The sequence below is a fragment of the Aedes albopictus genome, chromosome 2 (genome assembly GCF_035046485.1).
Source record: "Aedes albopictus strain Foshan chromosome 2, AalbF5, whole genome shotgun sequence".
NCBI classification, from domain to species: Eukaryota; Metazoa; Arthropoda; class Insecta; order Diptera; family Culicidae; genus Aedes; species Aedes albopictus.
Window position 1 is genome coordinate 369,648,509 of NC_085137.1, and position 27,679 is coordinate 369,676,187.

A 27,679-nucleotide genomic window follows, 5' to 3' on the forward strand; every position below is an offset into this window, starting at 1 on the left:
TGATGTGTCCATTTTTGAACGTAATTTCATTCGGTTACATCGTTTTCCAACATTTATCACACTATGTACACCCTGGTTGGCACCGGAAAGTGTCAACAAACCCATTCCTGCAAACACTCAGAAGCAGTATTATATTTATCATCTACCTCCCAACTCGGTGAAATAGCCGCGAGGTAAGGGATACACCTCACAATCAACGGATCAGTGTACGAATCCATGCCAATATTTTACTTATATATGATTCATCAATCGTTCCGGTTCTAGCGATTGCTAGACCCACTTTCAAGCTGCGGCGGCTGATTTGCTGCGTAGAATGGATGTAATTTGTACATCAATTTTACGACGCGACTGATGTGCATCGAAAATGATGGGATATTACAAGAATTTTTTGCTGTGTACCAGTGACCACAACAAAGGAGAAATCACTCCGCCTTGCGGACACCCCCTTGTTGCTTTAACAGTAATGTATAAACCGCTAAGCTCAGAGGAGATTTTTCGATTAGCTAGCATAGCATGTACCCAGGTAACAATGCATGGGTCAAATTTTCTCTTCAGCATTGCTGACCCTATAGACGAATAAGAAGCGTTATCGAATGCGCCCTCAACATCAAGAAATGCTACAAGAGCAATTTCTTTTGCATTGAGTGTTTTTTCGATCTTTTGAACTACCGTATGTAGTGCCGAGATCGTAGATTTTCCACTTTGATAAGCGAATTGGTTTTTTGACAAAGGCATTGCTTTCATAAATTTGTGACTTATGTACTCGCATAGTACCTTTTCCATAATTTTGAGCATTATAGAAGATAAACTTATCGGCCTGAATGCTTTGGGGTTGGTTTTATCTCTCTTTCCTGCCTTCGGAATTAAGACATCCCGGATTTGACGCCAACCGTTAGGTATATGCCCCAAAATCAAACTCGCCCTAAAAATCTCTACCAATAGTGTAACCAGTGTTTTCTCCACCTTTTGGATCAACGCTGGGAATTTTTCATCCATGCCAGGAGACTTAAATGGCTCCAAAGATCTCACAACCCTCTCAACCCTGGCCCGAGTGACAGCTTCCTTTGCAACCTTTATTGCGTCTTTTTTAGATCCAGAAACCCATGATTGGATCTCTTATGGATCTGAGACAGCAGTTCCAGTGCCTTGGTCCAGTGCCCTTGTCGCCGACTCAGGGATTGAATCAAGGAAGTGGATTTTTAACAATCCGCTCAGTGTATCGCTAGGCTCTACAGTGAGCGGAGGCTACCCACACCATTGGAGTGGTCTTTTGAAAGAGTTTTTTGGAGTCTGGCCACTACGGGTGTATTCTCTATGCTTTCACACAATAGAATTCACGGTTTCCGTTTGTCTGACCTTATTTCTTTATTGTAGTTCGTCAGGGCCTTTCTGTGTAGGCTCCAATCGCCGGTTCGCTTGGCATGGTTGAATTCCCTACGCGCAGTTTTCCTAAGCTTCTCAAGAGTTTTATTCCACCATGGAACGTCTCTACTCGAACTAGTTGATTTAGTTGGACAGCTCTCTTGGTAGACGTTAAGGATTTTGTTTTTGATGGATTTGGACGCATCTTCCAATTGTGTTATAGACTTGGATGTGTGTTGTGTTATAGACTATGATGTGTGTTGCCGCAACTCTGGTAGATGGTAAGATTACCTCTAAACGTTCGCACCAAAGATCCTGTCCAACACACCTCCTGCAGCGTTACGATGCCGAACCCGCGGTCCTTTAATAGATCGGTGAGTATGTGGATGCTCCCGATGAAGTTTAGAGATCTTCAGATCCACGTACCGAGCTTCCAATCGCAAGTCTCTTTTCATCGCTCTGGTCGTCGCTATTGGTATAGGTTCGAATTCTTCTCTTGTTGATTTTTCTGGGCTAGTCTTTTTACAGCTGTCTTGCAGGGCCTGACACCAGCCCACTAACCCAGGGAGCTGGGCTTACCTTCTCGAAAGCTACGGGTTCTGCATTGTCTTTTCCTCCAGCTTCAGTGCTAAATACTAGGCTCAAGCGCCAATCTTCGCTGGGGGTGGTGTTTTTTAATGGGCTCCCAGGAAATAATATTTTACGTGATTTTACACCAGCTTCCACCCTGAAGGAATCACTATATGTATCTATTTTTATGGATGTTATTAATAAAGCATGTACTTTCGCCCCATTTTACTCTATGGGTTGATAGGTGCGGAACTGCTGCAATTATAACACGAGCAAAACTCTAGCAACGTGTGTGCAGCTTTTCTTGTAACCACACTTACTGTTGACTGGTGACCTCGTGTGCTTTCAACAGAAAGTATATCCGACGAGGGGCACGCGGCGCATGATTGACCAGGTACGGCAATTATGCCAAGTGCACTTTTTCTGCTTCTGCTGGTGGAATACATCACATCGGTAGAACTATATGGACTTAGAGGTTCAGACTAGAACTAGAACCGCCATGGTCAGTCGAAGAAGTAGGGGAACTAACGTGCGAGTAGACCGACTGACTGACTGACAGCTAGCGGTGTGTGTCAGTTGGTTACCGGGCAAGTGCAACAAGTTAAGTATGAGAGCGGCATGTTTGAAAGTAAGAGTTAAGCTATTGATTGGAGGAAATTGCAAAATGTGGAGCTGAACAAGTTCTTTGGAGGTGAACGTCGAAGGCGGCTTGGAAGATTTTGTTCGTTGCGGAAATTACCACAGTTAATTTAATTGTGGCATTTTTCCAACAATTTACTCCATTCATGCTCAAGACCATACCGAAGGGGTGTGGATTGTTCCGCTGAATTTCCAGCAAAATCATCATTAACAATCAAAACAACAAAAAGCTCAGATACCGTACCAATCACTTCGCAGGCAACAGCGTGTCAAAATAACCACAATCGTACTGCATCTCTTCCGTGATCTTCGTCACCACGTCATATACTCATAAATATAGGTATGTAATTACAGAATGAATATGCGTGATGCTCTTCACACCACGTTGACTGCTTCCAATGTCGCAGTCGGAGCTCGAGAGCTGCTGAAAATCGAGAAAACCACTGCGTTGGAACCTTCAACTGCCACACTTGAATCGGACGGAACTGCATTCTTTTTTGTCGAATTTCTTCAACACGATCCGCACTAACTTATGACAATTGTAAGAAAGCGATTCGTTGATTACTATAATAGCGAGCTCTGTGAGCGTGTCAGACGGAACCGAACCGAAAAAATGGAAACGAATCGTACGAAGTAATTTATGATAATTTATTTTGATAATTTCATTTATCATATTTCCGTTACGAGTTGAGATCTCAGCCACTGCAAGGTTTTTTGTGGTGAATTCTTGTTGAGCCCTCCGAGCAATGGAGCTGAGGTTGACATTTCGAGAGTAATGAATGGCCAGTAAACATAAATTTATTTTGCTTTGACAAATAGCATGATAAGTTGAAACGAGAGTTCAAGTGACTGTCGTCGTCTCATTAGTGCTCTGGAGTCTCGAAACTAATAAAACCAAAAGTCATGGTCCATTCAGCACGTTCAGTCAATCTATAGTTTCGTAACACCTAGCACTATCTCCATCTAATAACACCCATCTGTTCCGAGCCGATGAAACACAGAAATGAAGAAGCAGAAAAATCATAATTTTGATCAATCAACCGAAAAATCGAGCTCATGTTCTCCATCCCACGGCATCTTCCTCTTCACGCCAAACCCAGTCAGTAGACTTACAGAGAGACAGACAGACCGTGGCAGAAAATGGCATAAGAGTATGTCTTCGTCTAGGTAGCAAGCAACCCAGAAGTAGGTAATAAAACAAAGCATAATTTAAATTTTCTCAGCCAACCAATCCAGCTGAGAGTTACCATTACCTACCTACCTACAGTTGCTGGTCTCGATTTCGTTGGAAGAGATTCCTCGGCAGCACATTTGACCATGAACTCCGCGGGGTACATCTGGCGTGATGGGTTAGTGGTTCAGTGAACTCGTCGATGTGACGTCATTATTGCTGTGGCGGCTTTGGCTGAAGATGAAGAGCAATGGAGCCAACGAGGAAAAGAAAGATAATGGGTTACATATATGGCGCTTTCCTAAATTTTACAAAGTTACTATGTTTCTTTTTCATCTAGTCTATTTATTTCAAGCTCAATCGAGTATAACACTTAGCAGAGCCGAAAATCATTTTTGTTTTTTTGCAAGATAGAAGATAATGTTAATATATCTAATGTTCACGGTGTATTGCGAATCTTTTCTGAAATTCACATACTGGCCAACAACTTGTGCGCCGCGTTGTGCGCCATACAAAATGTAAATAAACAAGTGTCAAAATGGTTCGCGCCAGGAGCTCTATCTCTCTTAGGGTTCGAAACCATTTTTTGTCTAAAACATTGAACTTCCTTATGTCTAGAAATATTGTACAACAAAGATATTACTGACGGTAACAACGCTTTTACTTCATTAAACAACTGATTAATAGTGATATGGCTAGTTTAAAACTTGGCGCATAGGCAATCGGCGCGCAAATTGTGCGCTGGTGTGTGTATTTGAGTTAATCGTCACAAAGTGCCCAACACACATTATACCCTGACGCACAACCTAGAGGTCGAAAAGAAACTTGTCGAAATGCTAAAAATTCTCGAGAAGCTTAATACAACATTTAAAAGAAAGGTAATAGGTACATCCCGGAAAAACTGACATTTTTTTTAAATGGAATAGTGTATTGTTTTACGTCAATGATCATAGCGAATAGTGCTGGGTGGTAACCATAGTACCGTAAACCGGGGTCAAATTGATCAGCGGGGTGAAATTGATCATTAGGGTACTACATTGTAATTCCATACTTGGAACTCTTAAGCGTCGTAATAATCCTGAACTTTTTACGTCATCTGGATCGTAGCTGTCTAGAGAGTGTAGACTTTTATTTTTTTAGAAAAAAGTTAGTTTTGCCTTATTTTTTAAGGAATTTGCAATGTATGTCTCTCTTAGCTGAAATCATTGCTACTAAACAATCGATTGGTGATAGGACTTCCCGTAAATTCTCTGTTTTAACATTTTTGTGGAGCCTTGGTTGGGAAGTTATGTAGCTAATCAGAACATGAAATAGTTATAAAAAAATCATTTTTTGATGAAATAGTCATTTATTGTGACAGAAATCACTTATTTCAAATGAAATTGCCTACCTTTAGGCGTTAAAGGGGAAATTTCAAAATTTAATTTTGCATTTAAAGTAGTAAATTCACTAGTTGTAAGATTTAAAACGCGATATTCGGTTTTAGAAGAGCAAAATTAAGCAGAGAAGGACATTTTCCTTTCCAACCGATGCTTAATTGTATACTCGTGACAACTCGAGATAACGAGGTTACATTGCAGGAATGGATAAAGGATTTTACTGCACCTTATCCGGGGAACTTTGCATCCTGCTAGCGTATTCGGCGTCCATTTGGTTTTGGTACTGACTTGTTGTAGGTCTTAGGCTTTCGGATGGCCTGAAGCAGGTTGTTAACACGAAGAAGACAAAATAGAGAAAAAACTGGAGAAAAGTGTCATTAAAGTATTGCAGTTTGCAGTTTCTCAATAAATCCCTAACTACTGGAACAAAAAGTTGTCTACCTCGGTAATCAAGGATATCCAATAATACCGCTCCGGAGATGTCATTATTCGGGAGCTGCCAAACGGCATAGTTGATGTAATCATAACTAAAACCGTATTTTGTACAAACATTGCTTGGCGCAAGGTGTATTCTATGCAAATGTAATTCTAGCAAGGAATAAATATAAGTCTTGACATCATGCGTAAAAAAATCTTGACTTACGTTTCTACCTTAATGTTACGATCGCAAAGAAACATTAGGAATAATGGAATATAACCAACGTCCCAGTTCGCCATTTCACCAATGATTTTGTAAATTTGAAGGAAACTGACCATTTAAAAGAACAACATCACCTCGCCTTTCTGCGCACCTTCCTTTTTGCGAGAGAGTCCGCCTTCTCATTGCCATAAATTGCGTAATTTGAGGAGACCTATACAAATGTAATCTTGTATGGTCTTCTGGCCCGTGCATCTCCATCAGAAAGTAAGATGAATGCTTTACATCTCTCATCGGCCGGAAAGCCTCAATAGAGCTAAGGTTATCCCAGAAGATGACGAAGTGGTCTGCGGACATACAGGGGATACTCAAAATAACTGGGATAGGCAAAATTTTCCCTTTTCAAAAAATGTTCAACTCGTTGTAACTTTTCGAAAAGGGCATCAAATATTCTAAAATTTTTACTGTAAGTTCATCAACTGGGGCTGTCCATAAACCACGTGGTCATTTTTTTGGGACTTCTCAAACCCCCCCGCGTGGTCATTAGTCCATACAAAATTTTTTATTCGTCCATACAAAATGCTCATTGGCCGAACCCCCCTCCCCCCCCCCTCATGACCACGTGGTTTATGGACAGCCCCCTAGTTGTGTATCAGTGGTCAAAATTTGAAAAAGATCGAGCCATTCTACACGAAGTTATAAAGGTTCTAGAAAAAGGTATAATTATCCGATAGCCAATTTTGAGATGTTATATCTCCGGATTCAATGAACCGAATGCAATGAAATTTTGATCAGCTATGACTTATACATATAATGTTTATTCTTATAGATCAACTGTTTATTCTTATAGATAGTGTGTTGTCCGTTGTCTCATGTTTGTGATAGTTCAGTTGTACAGTTGGTTGAAGACGGTGTAGTGTCTTTTTTTTAGATAGTGTTTTAAATTTTATACATATTGTTGCTCATTTCGTCGATTAAGCCAGAAATTTCTCTTTGATATTTCAGTGTTGCGCCGCCCTTCAAAACTGAGTTGTTTAGAGTATGGCGCACTCTTTGGAACTGGTTTATGGTTCTGTTGACTGAAAAACGTAGTTTTTCGATTTGAATGCCCAAATCATCATGCTCACCATGGTGTTGTTTTACAACCTTTTTCTTACACCGATGTTGTTTTAGCTTACGTGGCGGCTTGCGTTCTGAGCCGTCTTGCCACTGATTACCTTGCTGTGCATGATGCCACTGTGATTGTTGCTGGTGTTGTTGGCCATGATGGACAGTGGCGATATGTTGCCACTGTGATTGTTGCTGCTGTGGTTGTTGACGCTGATGTTGTTGCTGCTGCATGATACCTTGCTGAATATGCTGCCACTGTGGTTGTTGCTGTTGTTGTTGATCATGCTGTGGTTGTTGATGATGTTGTTGTTGACCATGCTGCGGTTGTTGTTGTTCTTGCTGATTCAATGTACCTTGCTGAACATGTTGCTGTTGTGGTTGTTGATGGTGATGTTGTTGCTGTTGTTGTTGTTGTTGCTGCTGGTATTGCTCATAATAGATGGCATTCGGGTGCCATTGGGCACCGCCGTTATACCACTGATTGGCTATTCTTTGAATATTTAATACAGGCCCCAAGCTCATGTTCCGCAATTTCTCCTGGACGGGTTCCATAATTTATTCGTGCTGATGTTGTTAGCTCGAGGAGTGAGCAATAAAAGACTAAACTGACTAAACTTAAAATTCTTTACACGAAAGAAAATTATTACGATTGATTTTTTTTTCTAATATACCACCAATTTATCAAAAACTTCATCATCGTTTCAAAATTCGAGATTTCAAATTAAGTAAACTGTTTTTCAAAGTTCATTATATAAGTCATAAATGATCAAAATTTCAATGCATTCGGTTCATTGAATCCGGAGATATAACATCTCAAAGTTGGCTATCGGATAATTATACCTTTTTCTAGAACCTTTATCACTTCATGTAGAATGGCTCGATCTTTTTCAAATTTTGACCACTGATACACAACTTGTTGATGAACTTACAGTAAAAATTTTAGAATATTTGATGCCCTCTTCGAAAAGTTACAGCGAGTTGAACATTTTTTGAAAAGTGAAAATAGTACCTATCCTAGTTATTTTGAGTATCCCCTGTACATATTGTTAATCGTTCCCAATGCGAAGTTAATTGCTGCCAGCACAGGATCATGAACCGAACAAGTATTCTAGTGGAGGTTCGACTGCATCGTTTCAACTATCATTAAAAACGGCTACGAAGTCTCGAAATTAGCAAACGATGTTTATTACTTGCCCAACGTTTCGACATGGGGTTAGTGTCTTCTTCAGGGGGAACTAGAATTTAAGACATGTACTAATTGGTCTGTTACATAATTTTGTCACGGTAACTTACACTAATTTGGTCGTTTTTGGTCTTGTGTTTCGTATAACTGTAACTGTCCTAGGCCTGAAGGTGCTCTGCTGTACGTAGAAGTCGTCTCCATTCTGTGGCTGTGCATCTCCAGTTCCGCACTCTGCGAAGGGTCCGAAAATCGTCCTCCACTTGATCAACCCATCTAGCTCGCTGTTCACCGCGTCTTCTTGTACCGGTCGGATGAATCTCGAGAACCATTTCAATCGGGTTGCGATCCGACATCCTGATGACGTGACCCGCCTACCGTAGTCTCCTGATTTTCGCTGTGTGGACGATGTGTTGTGTTTTATTTCATAGTATGGTTTATTCTTGCAGTTTTTCGTCAAAAATATGAAGAAGCTTTATAAGAATTTCATGAACATAGTATAGGGTTTTACGGCTGGAAACTTGATGAAAATAGGTATGGCTTTCTAAGTCTTCGAATCAAGAACGATTTTTATCTACATTCCCTTTCCTTCATGAACTTATTGATATTTTTGTCTGTTGATATTTTGAGCTAACGGAACCAACCTGATTGAAATTTACGACACTTACAGTTTTTTTATCTACTCTAACAACTAATCTTAATTTACGACTTTAATAGTACAATCTGTATCCCTGCTCAATTGCGGTCATTTCCCTTCCCTCACGAAAATAAATCAATCTTTCTGCCTCCTATACAAAGTGGATCATGCAAGCGCAGAAAAACCTTCCGGCAAGATATGTACTTCGAGACACTTATCTCAGTTTCACGTGTTCCACCTTCAAGTTCAAAGCACCTGCGCGTGGGCTGACCGGCGCGTTGCAAGTTGCAACCAACAACAGACAGTATGACTTATCGATTCGATATGCAGCACGCGTTGTAAACCGGTACCACCTCCACCTCCAGAGGGATAACCAAGCCATTTCCTACTTCATTCACCTTCTACCACCACCACAGCCTATTTTAGAGCTTACAAATAAAGTTGCAAATTTGTTGCCGTCTCGGAGTCCTACCACCAGTCGGGATTCCACATAATTTACCATTAAGGTCGCTGCGCTTCGCTTTTCCATCGTGGTGGGACCCAATCGGTTCGCAAACGGCCAACGGCCAAGCAGGGAATGCTATTAGGAGCAATCAAAATGATTTAATTAGCTCAACTTTAGTGCCGCATTTTACCACCCGTTAGCATCCGTCGTCGTGGGTTACGTACAAAAGGCTGAAACACGAAAGGCTGAAATAACAAAAGGCTGAATTACGAAAGGCTGAATCACAAAAGGCTGAAAATGTCAAAAGGCTGAAATAACATAAGGCTGAAATAATTATTCGACTACTTTTCAAACGGCGAGCCTAAAGGCAGTCATGCGAGGCCAAAGGCAACACTAACATCACAAACAAACGGACATAACACTCTATTTATTCATATCGTACATTGATATAATGATCTTTATGAAAATTTGCTAGTTGACTGACCACTCAGCCCTGACACTTGCATTGGTTTTGCTTGAGTTTGATATTTGCCGCACACTACCGCTCATTGGTTGGTGGTTCATTGGACGAACATGCTTCCGTTACTATGTTCGAAATCGGAAAGCGTTAGGACTGTTTTTCCGCGCTAAATTATGCATTACTGATCGTTTACATAACTATGACAGTATTTCTCCAAAGAATAGCATATATTTAAAAGAAGGAAAAATCTCTGATCACATTGTTGGCAGCTGTAATGGCAACCAATCTCCATAACAGCATGACTCGAAAGAATAGCTCATGCTCAAAGAAGGAAAAATCTCCGATTGAAATACCATCAGTCATTTTTTGTGTTAGTTGGTATGCATCATTAGCCTCTTCACTAAGCACATTCTATGACTAGGACTCATATATGTAGCCGATCTGGTTAGCGAACGGATAGTCATGCTGAGGGTGACGGGTAAAGGAAAATTCCTTGACAACCGCGGGCATAAAGTATCTTCGTGCCACACGATATACAAATGCAAAGTGGTCATTGGCAGAGAAGGTTCTCAATTAATAACTGTTGAAATGCGTATAGAAGCTGAAAGCAGGCTTTGTCTCAGTTGGGACGTTACGCCAGAAAAAAAATAATAAGAAATACTATAACTAATTTTCTGCATTTTTGCAATTTCAGCCTTGTGTTCATTCAGCCTTTTGAAATTCAGCCTTATGTTACTTTCAGCCTTTCGTGTTCAGCCTTTTGTGCATTCAGCCTTTTGAAATTCAGCCTTATGTTAGCATCCCGTCGTCGTACCTAATAGCAATCGAACGAGTTTTTATTGGTCGGGAATCTAATTTTTGCATTTATTTTTTCTTTCGTCTCGTTACAGGTAAGCAGATTGGCAATACATTAGCCTATAAAAGAAAACACAAGACCAAGAAGTGGGGAGGAGGCAAGTCTCCTACGGTGAGGCCAGTGGTGCCGGTGCGGTGGTGCAAACTAGGTGAGCAGTGAAGTTGGAGAAAAACACCTTTTCACCCATTCGGACAATTTTACGGCCCCAGTCCAGGGCAACTTTCTAAAACAAACAGTGTTCGTTCATCATGAGTCGTAAATTATTTTCTCTCATTGCACCGAGTCCTGGGTACATACACATATTTCCAAGAATGTGCTGTGGGACAGAACTTGGAAAATCACTAAACCCATTTGTTCAATAGATCGAATCATATCGGAAAGTGAAGTATCGTCCATTTGTACTACCTTCGGAAATGTATCCTGGATTTCCTCAATGGATAATTTCTGGCTTATTCTAGGAATTCTTACAAGAATTCGTTCAGAAGTTTATGTTTGCAGTTCTAAGAAATATATAAAAAAAAATCTAAAAATTCTTCCAGGGGTTTCTCCAGGGTAATTTCTTTGAAAAATTCAATTCCTTCAGGTATATATTCACAGATTTATACAGGAATCCTTACATAGATTGTGCAAGAAATTTTCTAGAGATTTTTGCAGGAATTGTGTCGGAGATTTTTGCAGGCTACTTTGTTCAAAGTCCATCAGGAATTCCTTCAGATTTGTTTTTCAAAGATTCTTGATGGAATTTCCTAGATGTTCCTGGTATTTGAAATTCCTTAAATGATTTTTCAGAAATTCCTTTAAAGATTTCTCTACGAATTTCTCCTGGAATTCGTCCAGGTTTTTTCCTTTGTAACTTTCCAAGAGTTCCTATACAAATTTTACAAAAAATTATCTTTGAAATTTCTTCAGGGATGTCTTCAGAAGTATTTTTTCTGAAATCTAAAAAAATCTTTCTAATAGGCATTAAGGGTATTGATCTTGGGATCTTCATCTTGATTGGGATTATCTCAAGCATATCTTCAGAACTTCCCTCAGAAACTATTTCTTGGCGCTTCTCCGGGAATTCCTCTAGAAAATTCCTAAAACTATCTTCTAGGAGTTCCTCCAGAGGTTTCTTCAGAAGATGCTAAAGGGAGTACCTACTTCATAAATTTCCCTAGGAATGCGTATTGATATTCTTGCAGGAATTCCTGCAGATACTCTCTCGTATATTTCATCGAGTATAGCTTCCAGAATTCCTTCAGGGATTCTTGCAGGGATTTTTTAGGAAATTTCTGCCGAATTTCCATAAGTATTCCTTCATGTATAATGAAAGCAACGTTTAATCTCGAAATAGCTCATTAATTTTCCCCGAGGTTTGAATTTATTTCGTTCCTTAATTTTAATTTCTGTCCCATAGCGTACTGGCGCTCAGGGGTTGCAATATCTTAATATCTTAATCCCCGATCCCGATCTCCCGTTCGCAGCTCGTTACTGTATGAGCCAGCTGGAACGAGCAAAGAAGGAGTGACGTGTAAATCTCGGAACAAGTCCACTCCGTCGACACGGGACGATGTCGGTCACCAGCACCACCCGGCGGCAAGCTAGTTGTTTGTTGTTAATTGATTTCAGCCCTCCTTGCTGAAATCTTGCGCTTTGCTTGGGGATACTCCGGGCTTCTCCAGAGTGAACCTTCGGTTGTAGGTGGTTTATTGAATGCGGGGGGTTAACGAAACGGGAACACCACCACCGCATGATGTTTTCATTACGCTATCAATCAGTCCGCGTGGAAAGGGGCTGTCCATAAACCACGTGGTCATTTTTTTGGGACTTTTGAAACACCCCCCCCCCCCCCGCGTGGTCATTAGTCCATACAAAAATTTTTATTTGTCCATACAAAATGGTCATAGGCCGTCATAGGTCATGGTTTATGGACAGCCCCAAAGGTTGATTCACTCTCCCATGAAGTGAAGATTTTTCTATGATTGTGAAAGGTTTCTGGAATCAGGGAAGAACGTTGTTGACTTAGTCATTTGAAATTACATGGTGTTCACTAATCACCATTAGTGATAGATGCAGCACTGAAGGCTCTTTTCTGGTTTCGAAATTACTACCAAATGAAAGCGAGAAAACCGAAAGCACATTTCCTAATAGCATACAACTGTCTTACTGGCAGTGCGCCGGCTGAATCTGACTCGTAACTTACAATTTCACTAATGGAGAAAAACACAGATTCAGCTGAGACACCGGGAGAAAAGTCCAAGATGATAATTATTTACAAGCAAAAAAAGTGACACACAGCTTGGGCAGCCAGCGCCGCCGTGCTCTGGTGACTAGCTCAGGGCGATACCGTTGAGAAATACGGCTTAGTTAGATACTCGGCTCTATCGCAGCATTTCCTGGCTGTTCGTTTGAATTTGTGCCGCGAGCAAAAATAATTTAAATAAATCAAAGCTTTAATAGAATTGCGCGTAAAGATGCCTCCGGAGGTGGATTTGCAGCTACTGTGGTTGATTAGAGCATACGATTCTGTTTATTATAATGGAACAAATTAGTAAATGTGATTTGATTTCAAGTTGTTCTAATCAGAAGGACCCCAAAGATGTAAGATTCATTCTATATTTCTCGATTTGTCACATTTTCTTGTTGCGTGCGTGTGTTAAATGGAGAGAAATAATCAATTCCGCTGACGTGCTGCATGCTGATTGCAACCTATCTAGATAAATTGGTGATCTTCAATTCCAGTTTTGTCTCTTAAAACCTCTTAAAAAAATTAAATTCAGATAAAGGATTCTTACCAGGTTTCATCTTGTAATTCCTCCAGAGAATCGTCCCAGGATTCTCCTGGAATTTCTCCCGGTATTTCACTCAGGTTACTCACGTTTTTTTTCCTCTAAGGACTCTTCCAGAAATTCCTCCAGGGCTCCAGGAGTTCATCTAGAATTCCTTCTGGGATGCCTCCCGGCATACCGTCAGATATTTCTCCCGGGATTTTTTCCGGTATCCTCCCATGAATTCCACCGAGATTTTGTCATTGATTTTCCATGTAATTCCTTTAGGAAACTCTTTACAAATGTCTCCTGGATTTCTATCAGGGTCTCCTTGCGGAGTTTTTTCTCGGATTACCTTCAGAATTTCTTCTTTGATTTCTTTCGGATTTTTTCAAGAATTTCTTTTGACATTTTCATCAGGGTGCCTTCACTGATTCCTCTCGGGATTCATTTGCCTGCGGATTTCTTCCGGGATTTTTTTTTCGAGACTGCATCATGGAATTCTTTAGGATTCTTCTTGGGTTTTCCTCCGGGATTCTTTTAAGTATTTCCCCTTCAGGAATTTCTCCTGGGATTTGTTCATTGATTCCTCCCGGGATTCTGACAGGGATTTTTTCCGGCATTCTATCAGGATTTTCTCCCAAGATTCCTTCATTGATTACTCCCGGGATGCGTTTATTGATTTCTTCTGGGATTTTGTTACGGATTAATCCCATAACTGCATCAGAGATTCCTCCGGGTTTTTTTCCGAGATTTTTTCAGCAATTTCTTCCAGGCTTTCTTTAGGGATTTCTCTCAAATATGCATCTCCATTGATCCATCTCTCTAAATTTTGTGATTTCCTTATGGATTTCCGGGGATTTTTCGAGAATTCCGTTTGAGATTTCTCATGGGATTCTTTACGGCATCTTTTCAGGAATTACTCCCAAGATTAATTTAAGAATTTCTTCTGGATATTTTCAGGGATTTCCTGAAAGACTTCTTCCGGGGTTCCTTCATTGGTATAGATTTCACAAGATTGTTTCACATATTTCTCCCGGGATTTTTTAGGAAATTTTTTTGAGTTTCTATCAAATATTCATCAAGGGTTTCCATCCGAGATTCCTCCCTGCATTTCATAAGAGATTCCTCCTGGGCAGGAATGCCATATATACAGATTTATCTGTATCATACAGATTTTTGAGCATCCAGACAGATTTCATTTTATATGAAAGACAGATTTTTGAGCTAGAGGGGCCAATTTTTTTTGTATGGGATACAGATTTTTCACCCAAATTTTGTATGGGATACAGATTCTTGAAATGTGCAATAGAGATTTTTCAAAAAATCATCTGGCCTCCCTGCTCCTGGGATTCATCCCGAAATTCTTTTACACAGTAAAAAAAATTCTTGTGATATCACATCATTTTCGCTGCACATCAGTCACGTCGTAAAAGTGATGTAAACAATTACATCATTTTCATGCAACAAATTAGCCGCCGCAGCTTGAGAGTGGGTCTAGCAATCGCTAGAACCGGATCTTTAGATGAATCATATATAAGTAAAAAATTGGCATGGATTCGTACACAGATCCGTTGATTGTGAGACATATCCCTTACCTCTCAGCTATTGCACCGAGTTAGAAGGAAGGTGATAAATATGATACTGCTTCTAGGTATCTGCTGGAATGGGTTTGTTGACACTTTCCGGTGCCAACCAGGGTGTACACGGTGAGTGTGATAATTGTTGGAAAATGATGTAACCGAGTGAGATTACGTTCGAAAATGAATACATCACCAGAAATTACGCGCCTGGATATTACAAAACTATTTGCTGTGTATGGTTTTCTTTCGGCATTCTTTCCCGAGATTCCTTCAGCAATATCACACAGGATCTTTTCTGGAATGCATTCTTTGATCCTTGCCGGGGTTTCTTTAGATATTTTACCCGTGATTCCTGCTGTGAGTTTTTCATGATTGCTTCAGGGACATTTTCAGACATTTCATCAAGGATTCCACCTGAAATTCCCTCAGGACTTTCTTCCGGGATTCCTACCGAAATTCTTTCATGGATAATTCTCGAAACACATCAGGGATTCCTTCAGGATTTATCTTGGGATTCCTCCCAAGGTTCTTATAATTTTTACTTCATGGATCCTTTCATAGATTTCTCCTGGAATTTATTCTTTCGAGATTCCTTCTGGGATTTCTGCTGAGGTTCCTTCATTGATTTTTACTGGGATTTTCCACGGGTTATTCCTGAGACTGCATGAGAAATTCCGCTCCAGGACTCTCCCCGGCTCAATGTTGATATTGGTGCTCGACTGAAACACTCTATGAAAAGTTACTCGTTCGACTGATGCACTCTATGAAAAGTTACAGCATGTTGAACTTTTTTGTGAGAGAAAAAAATATGCCTATCCCCAACATTTTGGCCACCCCCTGCACTTCGTCACTTGTTGTTCCTCAGCCGCGATAGAGCGAGAGATTGACATCTACGAGCCGAAGGAGAGATAAATTTGTGAAAGACGGATCCAGTTTGATGGCGCTTCGATCCGCAGAATCTTAACTTTTTCTGTGGCTTGGTTGATTGAAGCGCCGGATTAGCGATACGGAGTCTTGGGTTTGAATCCCACCATAACAAGTTGTGATTTTTCTAAAACTTATCTTTCAATTTGTCACTTAAACGCACTTTGCTTTCAACTACTTCAAGTTTTTCGTCTATTTCAGACATACTGGCCGACTGGTATATTCGGAAAAGGCAATTAATTGTCATTCAGTTTATTATTCTAATGGATTTCAAGGTTGCAAAGAAGTTTGAGGAGATCGAGCGGCTACAATATTTAATGGGGGTGAAGGTCATGCGGGGAGGTCAGATGGATTTCAAGGGGATTTCAGGAGGTGTTTGGTCAGAGGCGATTTAAAGAATTTCAGGGCATTTCAGGAGGTTTCAGAGGGTTTTTGGAGACTTCACATGCTTTTTAATGAGTTTCACGAGGTAAGGCATTTCAATACGATTCAGGAGGATTCAGACGGGTTTTCGTAGTCTTCACAGATTCTCAAATGAGCTTAACGGGTTTAGGAGGGATTAAAGGAGCGTTTCAGAAGGTCTGCAGTTAGCAGTGATTAAGGTTATGGATTGTCAATCCGGAGACGTCGGGTTCGATTCCCGTTCCGTTTTCTCGGCTCCCTGCTCCCTGTTTGCCTCTCAACATATCAATCCATGCTATGGCTGGCAAAGAAAGCCCTCCAAATAATAACTGTGGAAATGCTCAAAGAACACTAAGCTGGTGAGAGGCAAGCCAAGTTCCAGTGGGACCGTACAGAAGAAGAAAGAGTTCAGGAAGTTTCAGTGGGGCTTTGAGGCTTAACAGACTCCTAGGTGTGCTTCACGTACCAGGGGGTGTTTTAGAAGCGCCTTCAAATGAGTTTTTAGGCAAATCTTAAAACCAAACTTTTTTATTTGCAAGAATAACTGTATACATTGTTCAAAAAAGTTGTAGATCTACCAATTTTGAGCAAGTTTGCTGAAGATACTTTTTATGTAGCTTTAAAATTGACCGATCTAGAGTTATTTTTCTGCATATGCTTAGGGTGGTTCAAGAAAAACCGGTTTTCTGGCGTTAACCTTTTCAGTTTCGATTTTTTATCAAAGTCGCCCAAGAAACACTTGTAGAGCATTTGAAGACGCGTCGTTTCGTGTGCTGAGATGGTCGTTATCTCTTTTGGTTCGATAGTTACATGTGTTTTTCCTAAACAATCATTTTTTTTAAAGGGCTTATGACGGGTTTGGTCAAATATAAAAAATATCTTTATATATTATTTTTGTAACTCAAGTGTAAAAAATCTTGAAAAGTGCCTATTTTTTTCTAGAAAATCATCAATATATATTGAACGGAATGACGTAGCAACATTCTCAGCGCACGAAAATGCGCGTTTTTGGAAGCTCTAAAAGTGGTTCTTAGGCGACTTTGACGAGGAATTTGAAACAAAAAGATAAAGCAATAAAACTGTTTGTTCTAGCGTCACCCTATGAAAACTATGGGAAAATGTTCCAAATTTGGTCAAAACAGTTTAAACGCTTTATCTTTTTTGTTTCAAATTTCTCATCAAAGTTGTCTAAAAACAATTTTTATAGCTCAAAGAAAAAAAACGCACATTTTCGTGTGCTGAGATTGTTGCTATGTAATTCCGTTCAAAATATATTGATGATTTTCTAGAAAAACTAGGCACTTTCTAAGTATTTTTACTTGAGTTACAGAAATAACACCCCTCCAATTTTTGATATGTTCTATAACAACATTTCCTCTTTTGAATGTGGGCAAAAGATATTTTTTATGTTTGCCCCAATCGGTCATACTTATGTATCACCTTTTAAAAAAATGATTTTTTTGGGAAAAACATCTGTAGCTATTGAACCAAAAGAGATAACGACCATTTCAGCGCACGAAACGATGCGTCTTCAAATGCTCTACAAGTGTTTCTTGGGCGACTTTGATAAAAAATCGAAACTGAAAAAGTTAACGGCAGAAAACTGTTTTTTTTTTTCGAACCACCCTAACTTTAGTCACAAAAATACCTCTAGATCGGCCAATTTTAAAGCTACATAAAAATTGTCTTCAGCAAACTTGTTCAAAATTGATAGATCTACAACTTTCCCGAAGAATGCTTATAGTTATTCTTGTAAATAAAAAGTTTGGTTTTCAGTCTCTTTGAAAATATGGACCACCCTAGTATTCATGTATATTGGATAGAGGGTCTTATTATTAGGAACAACTTTGTAGAAGACCATATTAATCTAAAAATTCATTTGAAGGCGCTGAATGCATCTTTCCTCGTAAATTTGTTTCGTGGACCATTGTGCAATGCGTTTAAAGACGTTTCAGGACATTCCAGGTGGTTTCGCTCGGGTTTTAAAATGCTTCACTGTCTCTCAGATGACCTTCACGGAAGTTTTAGGGCCGCTTCATTGAGCTTTCAAATACGTTTCAGAGCATTTCAAGAGGGCTTCAGAGGCGTTACAAGGCATTACGTATCAGGGTGTTTCGGGAGGTTTCAGAGAGGTTTTAGTGTGCTTCACAAGCTGTCAAATGAGCTTCACGGGCGTTGAAGGGAGGTTCCAGAGGCTTTTCAATGCGTTTCAGGGCGTTTCAAGTGGTTTCAAGGGGCTTCGTATGTCTCTGGTGAGCTTCACAAGAGTTTCATGGAGTTTCAAAGGAATTACAATGTGTTCAGGGCGTTTCAAAAGGTGTCAGAGAGGTCCAAAGGGGCTTCAGATGCCTTCAAATGAACTTTACGAGAATTTGAGAGGGTTTGAAAGGCGTTTCATTCCGTAGTAATGCGTTTCATGGCGCTTAAGAGCGTTAACGAAAGTTTCAGGAAGATTTGGATTGGTTTTAGTGGGTTTCATAGGCTCTCATGTGACCTCCACTGAGATTTGAAGGAAGTTTCAAAAGGTTTCAGATGCGTTATAAGGCGTTACAATGCGTTTTAGGAAATTTTAGCAGGTTTCAGATAGGTCGAAGGGCCCTCGGGTGAAGTTTACGGGAGTTCATAGGATCTTCAGAGACTCTCAGGTTAACTTCAAGGGGATTTTAATGGGTTAAAAAGCGTTTCAGGAGGATTCGGTATGGTCTTAAGGAATTCACAGGCTCTCAATTGAGCTACATGGAATTTCAAGGGGTTTTAGGGGGGTTCCAGAGGCGTTTGAAGGCGTCTCAGGAGGAGTTAGATGGGTTTTTGGGGGCTTCACAGGCTGTCAGATGAGCATAATAGGGGTTTCAGAGGCGTTTCAAGACATTGCAAGGCGTTGCATGCAATGTGTTTCAGTTAGTTTTAGGGCCGTTTCAGGAGTTGTCAAAGTGTTTTTTTGGGAACTTCTGAGTCGTTTCATAGCGGTACAATACATTTCAGAGGAGTTTTAGGACGCTGCGCGCTGCATAGGATTTCAGCTGAACTTCACAAGAGATTCAAGGGCGTTCCATGAACATTTCCAGACTAGTTTACAACAGATATGAGAATCTGAAAACATGAACTTCAACAAAGCACACAAGTTATGAATCTTTATCCGATGACTTATGTTGAAGAAAGTGTTTGGGGAACCTTAAATACATACCCCTCCCCTCTTCACTCTCCTGAACACGCCTCAAACTTCCAATAACTCCACACGCTGCTTCTTGATCCTTAAACCTTAACCGCAATCTTAAAGTATTAATAATACAACTGTTTAGAATACATACAGCTAAATTCTATGTAGGTAACGTTACCTTAATGGAGGTATTTAAATAGACTTTACCTAAATGAAGGTTCCTGCTTAGCAACACTCATGAAAAACCATATCATTCCTGTCTTTTCTCCAATTTCCAGTTTGAATACTGAGCAATTATAATGGGAACAAAGAGAAGCATCAAGTGCCATTTAGGGTGGGATCTTCCGGAGGTTTCAGGGAACGTTAAAGCACAGACAAACAGACGTAACTCTTAGAGGAGATTCATCAAAAACTTTGGCCGGTGTCTTTTTCATGAGCACACTGCCACCTGTTGGTAGAACCTCGCGAGATACTGTCGGCCATGATGGATTTCGATTTGACGTTTGTCTAACACGCACACTACTACACAAATCGCCTGTAATTTTCGTTTGCATTGTACACTAACAAATGTCAATGTGATAGAACAATAGCGCCTCTAGTGGAAGGATTGCGGAAATCAAATGAAATTTGAATTGATCGTTAAATGCATGTGCCAAGCCGTTTTGAAGAGTGTTACGCCTGTTCGTCTGTGGATAAAGGCCTTGGAGAGTGGGTACAAGTAAGTTGAAGGTTGATCAGGAAAGTTGTGATTGTGGTTCTAGGAAATGGCTTCCTGCAATGTGGTCGAGTGCGACCTTTACGAGGGTTCAATAATCCAACCATAAATCCACTCCATAACCTTCTGCCACGATAAATCTACGAGGCAGCATTTGATACTTTCCACGATTAATTTCTACGATTTGGAATCCTCGTTCGCGGGAAATTCTGCTTAATATCAAATTGTCTTATTTACATCGAACGAAAAAAATTAGATTTGTGATTCCGATAGAAGGAAAAAATTAAACAACCTTCTTCAAATGGCGAAACATTCCGCGTTGCTCGGAGCGGTGTGGTCCGATCGTCCGAAACGGGCGGTGGTGTAGTGCATTTAAACAAATGAATGCGCGCTAAAAATGGACTGAGCTCTGACCGACCATGGTGGTCGCCGTTTGCAAACTGTGTGGTTGATGCACTTTGCTCAACCCCGAAATTTACATCAAGTATCAAGAGTGGTGTCGGTCGGACTGTGTAGATTTCTATAATGAAGCGCCAATCGAAGTGCAAACTTTCGCCTGAACTTTCGTCCGGTGGCGTTCAATTTGAAATAGGGATAATCTGTCAGCACCCGATCTTAGTTTCAAGGTGCTCGTGATTGTTTGAATCGCTTATTCTAAAGAAATGAAAAAAAATTAACGTTTACCATTATGACGAGTAATCTCTTTAAAAGACGATGATAGTTCTTCAACAGTTATGTAATGTTTATCAACTCGAAGGTACTCCTAAGCCTAAAAATCTATGAACGGTATTGTACACCGCAATGTTTGTCATATTCTGTTCAAGTTGGGACAAACCTATGGCGTAGTGATGTATTGTCACAACAATTACAGATTGCGACATTTGCGTTGATTATGCTATGGAAATTAGCTGTGCTATACAATAGATGTGTCATTTATTGGGTCTGTATTTTTACCTGTTGACAAATAAATAAAAGTTAAAAGTTAAATTGCTAAGCAGTCTCGATAAAACCAAAAAATCGATTAACCCCTGAAGAAGACCAAAAACGTGGCCGAAACGTTGGGAAAAATCAAATAAAATCGTTTAATTTTCTCGAGACTGCTTAGCCGTTTCCGTAGCATAAGTATCCCATTCAGTCGACCTCTACCAGTCCGAACATTTGAGATGTTTAAAAGCTGATTTCGTGATTCTACTAGGTATAATGCATTTGTAGAGCTGACATGCTACAGTCGACTCTCCACATGTCGATGTACATTTTTCATTTATTTAGTTCACATCAAATTCATGATAATACTGAATCAACAATTTGCCGCCATAATACTCGATTTGCAGCTGCAGCTCTCCATCCTCGGTAACGCCCAACACTCGCCAGATCACGCTCCACCTGGTCCGCCCATCGTGCTCTCTGCGCTCAACGCCTTCTTGTACCAACCGGATGGTTAGCAAACACCAACTTTGCAGGGTTGTTGTCCAGCATTCTTGCAACATGCCCTGCCCACCGTATCCTTCCAGCTTTGGCCACTTTCTGGATACTGTGTTCGCCGTAAAGTGCAGCGAGCTCGTGGTTCATCCTTCTCCGCCACACAAAGTTCTCCTGCACGCCGCCGAAGATCGTCCTTAGCACCCGTCGCTCGAAAACTCCGAGTGCTTGCAGGTCCTCCTCGAGCATCGTCCATGTCTCGTGCCCGTAGAGAACCACCGGTCTTATTAACGTCTTGTACATGGTACATTTGGTGCGGGGGTGAATCTTTTTTGACCGCAGTTTCTTCTGGAGCCCATAGTAGGCACGACTTCCACTGATGATGCGCCTTCGTATTTCACGGCTCACGTTATTGTCAGCCGTTAGCAAGGAACCGAGGTAGACGAATTCTTCTACCACCTCGAAAGTATCCCCGTCTATCGTAACATTGCTGCCAAGGCTTGTCCTGTCTCGCTCAGTCCCACCTACCAGCATGTACTTTGTCTTAGCCGCATTCACCACCAGTCCGACCATTGCTGCTTCACGTTTCAGGCGGGTGTACTGTTCTGCCACCGTTACAAATGTTCTGGCAATAATATCCATGTCATCCGCAAAGCAGACAAATTGGCTGGATTTCGTGAAGATCGTACCCCGGCTGTTGAGCCCGGCTCGTCGCATAACACCTTCCAGGGCGATGTTGAAGAGTAGGCAGGAAAGTCCATCACCTTGTCGTAGTCCCCGTCGAGATTCAAATGAACTGGATAGCTCACCCGAAATCCTTACGCTGTTCTGCACACCGTCCATCGTTGCTCTTATCAGTCTAGTCAGCTTCCCGGGAAAGCTGTTCTCGTCCATGATTTTCCATAGCTCTGTGCGGTCGATACTGTCGTATGCCGCTTTGAAGTCGATGAACAGGTGATGCGTTGGGACCTGGTATTCACGGCATTTCTGGAGGATTTGCCGTACAGTGAAGATCTCGTCCGTTGTCGACCGGCCGTCGATGAAACCGGCTTGGTAACTTCCCACGAACTCATTTACTTTAGGTGAAAGACGACGGAAGATGATCTGGGATAGCACTTTGTAGGCGGCATTCAAAACGGTGATCGCTCGAAAGTTCTCACACATTAACTTGTCGCCTTTCTTGTGGATGGGACAGATTATCCCTTCCTTCCACTCCTCCGGTAGCTGTTCGGTCTCCCAGATCCTGACTACTAACTGGTGCAGACAGGTGGCCAACTTTTCCGGGCCCATCTTGATGAGTTCTGCTGCGATACCGTCCTTACCAGCCGCTTTGTTGTTTTTGAGCTGGTGGATGGCATCCTTAACTTCCCTCAGCGTGGGGGTTGGTTCGTTCCCGTCCTCTGCTGCACCAACATAGTCATTTCCTTCGCTGCCTTGGTCCTCCGTGCCTACATTCTCTTCGCCATTCAGGTGCTCGTCGAAGTGCTGCTTCCACCTTTCGATCACCTCACGTTTGTCCGTCAGGAGGCTCCCTTCCTTATCCCTGCAGATTTCGGCTTGCGGCACGTAGCCTTTGCGGGATGCGTTGAGCTTCTGGTAGAACTTGCGTGTTTCCTGTGAACGGCACAGCAGTTCCATTTCCTCGCACTCCGCTTCTTCCAGGCGGCGCTTTTTCTCCCGGAAGAGACGGGTCTGCTGTTTCCGCTTCTTTCTGTATCGCTCCACATTCTGTCGGGTTCCATGCTGCGGCCTTACCGCCCACGTTGCGCCCTTCTCCAAAATCGCTTTGTACTCCTCGTAGAACCAATTGTTTCGTCGATTCCGTTCTATGTATCTGATAGAGCTCTCAGCCGCGTTGTTGATGGCTACTCCAGCAATCCTCCAGAGGGCCAGATCGAGCACACCGTCGTCCGGCAACGCTGCCTCGAGATTCTGCGCGTATGCGGTGGCGACATCCGGTTGCTTCAGTCGCTCTAGATCGTACCGGGGCGGCCGCCGGTACTGTACATTGTTAATAACGGAGAGTTTTGGGCGCAGTTTAACCATCACCAGGTAGTGATCAGAGTCGATATTAGCGCCACGATAGGTCCTGACGTCGATAATGTCGGAGACGTGCCGTCCATCAATCAGAACGTGGTCGATTTGCGATTCCGTTTGTTGTGGTGATCTCCAGGTGTAACGATACGGGAGGCTGTGCTGGAAGAAGGTGCTACGAATGGCCATGTTCTTGGAGGCGGCGAAATCGATGAGGCGTAGGCCATTTTCGTTCGTCAGCTGGTGGGCGCTGAACTTTCCAATCGTCGGTCTGAATTCCTCCTCCTGGCCTACCTGAGCGTTTAGATCCCCTATGATGATCTTGACGTCGTGGTTTGGGCAGCGGTCGTACTCGCGTTCGAGCTGCGCGTAAAATGCGTCTTTGTCATCATCAGTGCTTCCGGAGTGAGGGCTGTGCACGTTTATTATGCTAATGTTGAAGAATCGGCCCTTGATCCTCAACCTGCACATTCTTTCGTCGATCGGCCACCAACCGATCACGCGCCTCTGCATGTTACCCATCACTATAAAAGCTGTTCCCAGCTCACGTGTGTTGCCGCAACTCTGGTAGATGGTATGATTACCTCTAAACGTTCGCACCATAGATCCTGTCCAACACACCTCCTGCAGCGCTACGATTCCGAACCCGCGGTCCTTCAGTATATCGGCGAGTATACGGGTGCTCCCGATGAAGTTGAGAGATCTGCAGTTCCACGTACCGAGCTTCCAATCGCAAGTCCCTTTTCGTCGCTGTGGTCGTCGCCATTGGTATCGGTTCGCATTCTTTTCTTGTTGATTTTCCGGTGCTAGTCTTTTTTACGGCTGGCTCGCAGGGCCTGACACCAACCCACTAACCCAGGGAGCTGGGCTTACCTTCCCGGAAGCTACGGGTTCTGCATTGGCATTTCCTCCAACTACAGTGCTAAATAGCTAGGCTCGAGCGCCAGTCTTCGCCGGGGGTGGTGTTTTTAATGGGCGCCCAGGAGATAATATTTTACCTGAGCTTCCACCCCCATGTCGATGTTCTACATCTCGATATCTCGATGATCTGATCGGTCCCTTCAATCTGCATACATTGTGTGTATTGGTCGAAAAATAGCCCTATAATCCAAAATAAAAAGTCTTACAATGGGTTATTGTTATTTGTGTAGGCAATTCAATGTTTTATTCTCGGTAGGTTGTTTGACCGAAACATAAGATGGGAAGCAATAGACGTCCCATTAACGATCACTTTCCCATAGCAAGATAAAAGGAAAACCGTCAAATTCTTCGACCGACTGGCGCGGCATTCTACAGATTGACGAGTGCGAAGGCGTCAACAAGCAAACACATACATACATACAAACACTCACACTTGCATGCATCAATTTTCAGGAAACGACTCAAGGTCGAAGGAAAACACCAGCCAGAGTGTGCAACAGTCAGTCCTCGTCGTCGGCAGCCGTACAATGTTCACGATCGATTTGTCTGCGTTTTTTTTTCTTGGTTCCTTCGTGCGAAGGTGGTCAGTGAAAATTGTGCAGCCGCAGCCGCAGCGTGAAACATGAGATGGGGTGGGCTTGGTACGCGGAAAACACACAGTGCCAGTGGCGAGACGCAACGTTCTCGTGAAACGTAACCAACCACACGCCATTCATAATGTGGACGTTTCAAGTTCAAAGTAGAAAGGTGGCCGAACCACACCGTGAGCTGATGGGGATGAATGTGTATTTTCAGTAGAGTAAAGATCGATTCGCTGGGTGTCGATGGCGATCACTGATAGATTTGACGTCATGGGGTTTCGGTAGTTGTTTTAAATATATATTAGGCACTTAGCCCTAAAATAAAAACCCTAATTAATCCACCTAGCGGTGATGGCGCCTTTCTCGTGCCTTTGAAAACACATTTCAACACAACTCAAGTGACATGTTGATGAATATCGAACTTGCATACGTTTAACAGAAATCCATTTCATGGCATCAGATATCATATCGTTTATCTGGTTTTTGATTTTTGAGCCGCAATTTTAAATTTTGAGTCGCCGTTTAGGTAAGTCCGGCAGCTTGGAAATTCTGGTCGCTATTTTTGGACTCCAGACTTCTTCCCCATACCAGATACACCCATATTGAATGGTTTTAAAGCTCAAAACTTCAGCCGCCATTTTGAATGTTGAGACGCCTTCTTCTGGTAGTATTTTTGAACTCCGGTTGTCTTCCCCATACCAAACATGCCCATATTGAACGGTTTTAGAGCCCAAAACTCCATTAAACAGAAGTCATTTTGAGTTTTAAGCTGCCATCTTGGATTTTAGACCACCATATTGGATACTATGTTTGTCATTTTTGAAGTCCAGATTTCTTCCCCATTTCAAATATATCCATATTGCATGGTTTCAAGTCCTAAAGCTCCATTAAATGGCCATAACGGAACGCCTCGACCTATTCGAACCATTTTTAATAGCAAACAATGCGGTAAAATTTCAGTTTGATTCGTGCTATAATCCGAAAAATCCGCTAATGGGAAGTGCCTTAAAAATGAGTGAACTTTTTTTGTGCAGACACAGAGATACATACACATTTTTTTGGAACACAGCTTTTTCGATTCCTTTTGGCGTCCAAAACAACACTGCAAAATTTGGGAGCGATCGGTTGCGTCCCCGTATCCCGCATTGCGATTGAAATTTGTATGAAATTTAGTATGGAAATACATTTTTTTTGCATTTTTCTCCTAAATTGATTTTTTTTTGTCTAAAACGATCTAACTGATGACGTTGAAGTATAGCCTGGGACATGCTGAAAATTTTAACCGAAACCGCAAAATGATCCGACACTTTTGAAAAAATTTATAACTTGCAAATTGCCCAGTAGTGCTTAACATTTAACATGTGAAGGAATAACATCAATAAAATCTCAACTTCTGGCCTAATTTACCAAGTGAATAACTTTTTTCACAAGCGTCGGATCACTTTGCGGTCTTCGGCATATCCTAGACTATACTTTAACGTCATTAGTTACATGATGTTAGACAAAATAATTCAAATTATGAATAAAATGCAAAAAAAGAACGTTTTCCCATACTAAATTTCATACAAATATCAATCGCAATGCGGAATACGGGGACGCAACCAATCGCTTCCAATTTTTGCATAGGTTTTTGGACGCTAATACAGATTGCAAAAGCTTTGTTCCGTTGATGCGATCAAATTTAAATTTTCTCCATACAACGTTGACCCACTCTAATACACACATACAGACATAATCTCAATTCGTCGAACTGAGTTGATTGGTATATGTGGCTTGACCCTCCGAGCCTTCTATGGAAGATTGGTTTTTTGAGTGAACATATAGACTTTCATTACAATTCGGTGTACGAGAAAAGCAAAACAATACTTTCGAGCTTATTTGCTTTAGAAAACTTAGTTATTTAACTAACCCAACAGATTGAAAGATCTTTTGTGATAGAAAATTATGTAAAAAAGTGTTTAAAAGCTGCGATAAGTTTGAACATTTTCAAGTAATAGCCAGTTCGAGGCAAGCAAAGTCAAAAACATGTAAAGTTCAATTACTACGTAACGGTTAAGATTTGACCATATGCGTACACATTTTTGTCACCATTCATGATCCTCTATCACTCCTTAAAAAGTTTGCATTCACCCATCGGGACCCTCCGGAACCAATTCCGGAACACTACCGGTTCAGATATGGTTTGATACTGTTTTTTTTTTTTGAGGCTTTAAATTTTGTTAATTTTAATTCATTCGCCTCCATTGATACTGTTTTCCTGCTAACCGTTCATCAGGTTACCGAAAATGCCGCTGTTTGATGTGTCGCATACATGGGTTTGGTTCTCTTTTATATTGGGCACGGTTCCGGAACACTACCGGTTCTATTATGGTCTGAGACTATTTTCCTGCTTACCGTTCATCAGATTATCGAAAATGCCGCTGTATGATGTGTCGCATGAATGAGTTATGTTCAATTTTATATTTGGCCACTTCCGGCGGGACATCCAGAACCGGTTCCGGAACACTACCGGTTCAGATATGGTCTGATACTATTTTTCTGCTAACCGTTCATCAGGTTTCCGAAAATGCCGCTGTTTGATGTGTCGCATGAATGAGTTATGTTCAATTTTATATTTGGCCACTTCCGGCGGGACACCCAGAACCGGTTCCGGAACACCACCGGTTCAAATATGGTCTTATACTGTTTTCCTGCTTACCGTTCATCAGGTTATCAAGAATGCCGCTGTTTGGTGTGTCGCATGCATG

General features: G+C 41.6%; 2 protein-coding genes across 7 annotated transcripts in view; one reads left to right on the plus strand and one right to left on the minus strand.

Moving 5' to 3' along the window:
- LOC134286780 (putative cyclin-dependent serine/threonine-protein kinase DDB_G0272797/DDB_G0274007) overlaps positions 1-7,390 on the minus strand; it is a 37,341-nt gene extending 29,951 nt beyond the window's left edge. The window contains exon 1 of the mRNA XM_062848452.1: positions 6,905-7,390. Within this exon, the coding sequence (XP_062704436.1) occupies positions 6,905-7,390 (486 nt within the window). The remainder of the gene's footprint in view (positions 1-6,904) is intronic.
- Positions 1-27,679, plus strand: part of LOC109430552 (protein windpipe) — an 88,801-nt gene that overhangs the window by 33,723 nt on the left and 27,399 nt on the right. The window contains exon 2 of one of the 6 annotated variants that reach the window (XM_019706626.3): positions 10,481-10,594. The exons of the other annotated variants lie outside the window; for them this stretch is intronic. The gene's annotated coding sequence lies outside the window, so the exon portion shown is untranslated. The remainder of the gene's footprint in view (positions 1-10,480; positions 10,595-27,679) is intronic. 6 annotated transcript variants of the gene reach the window in all.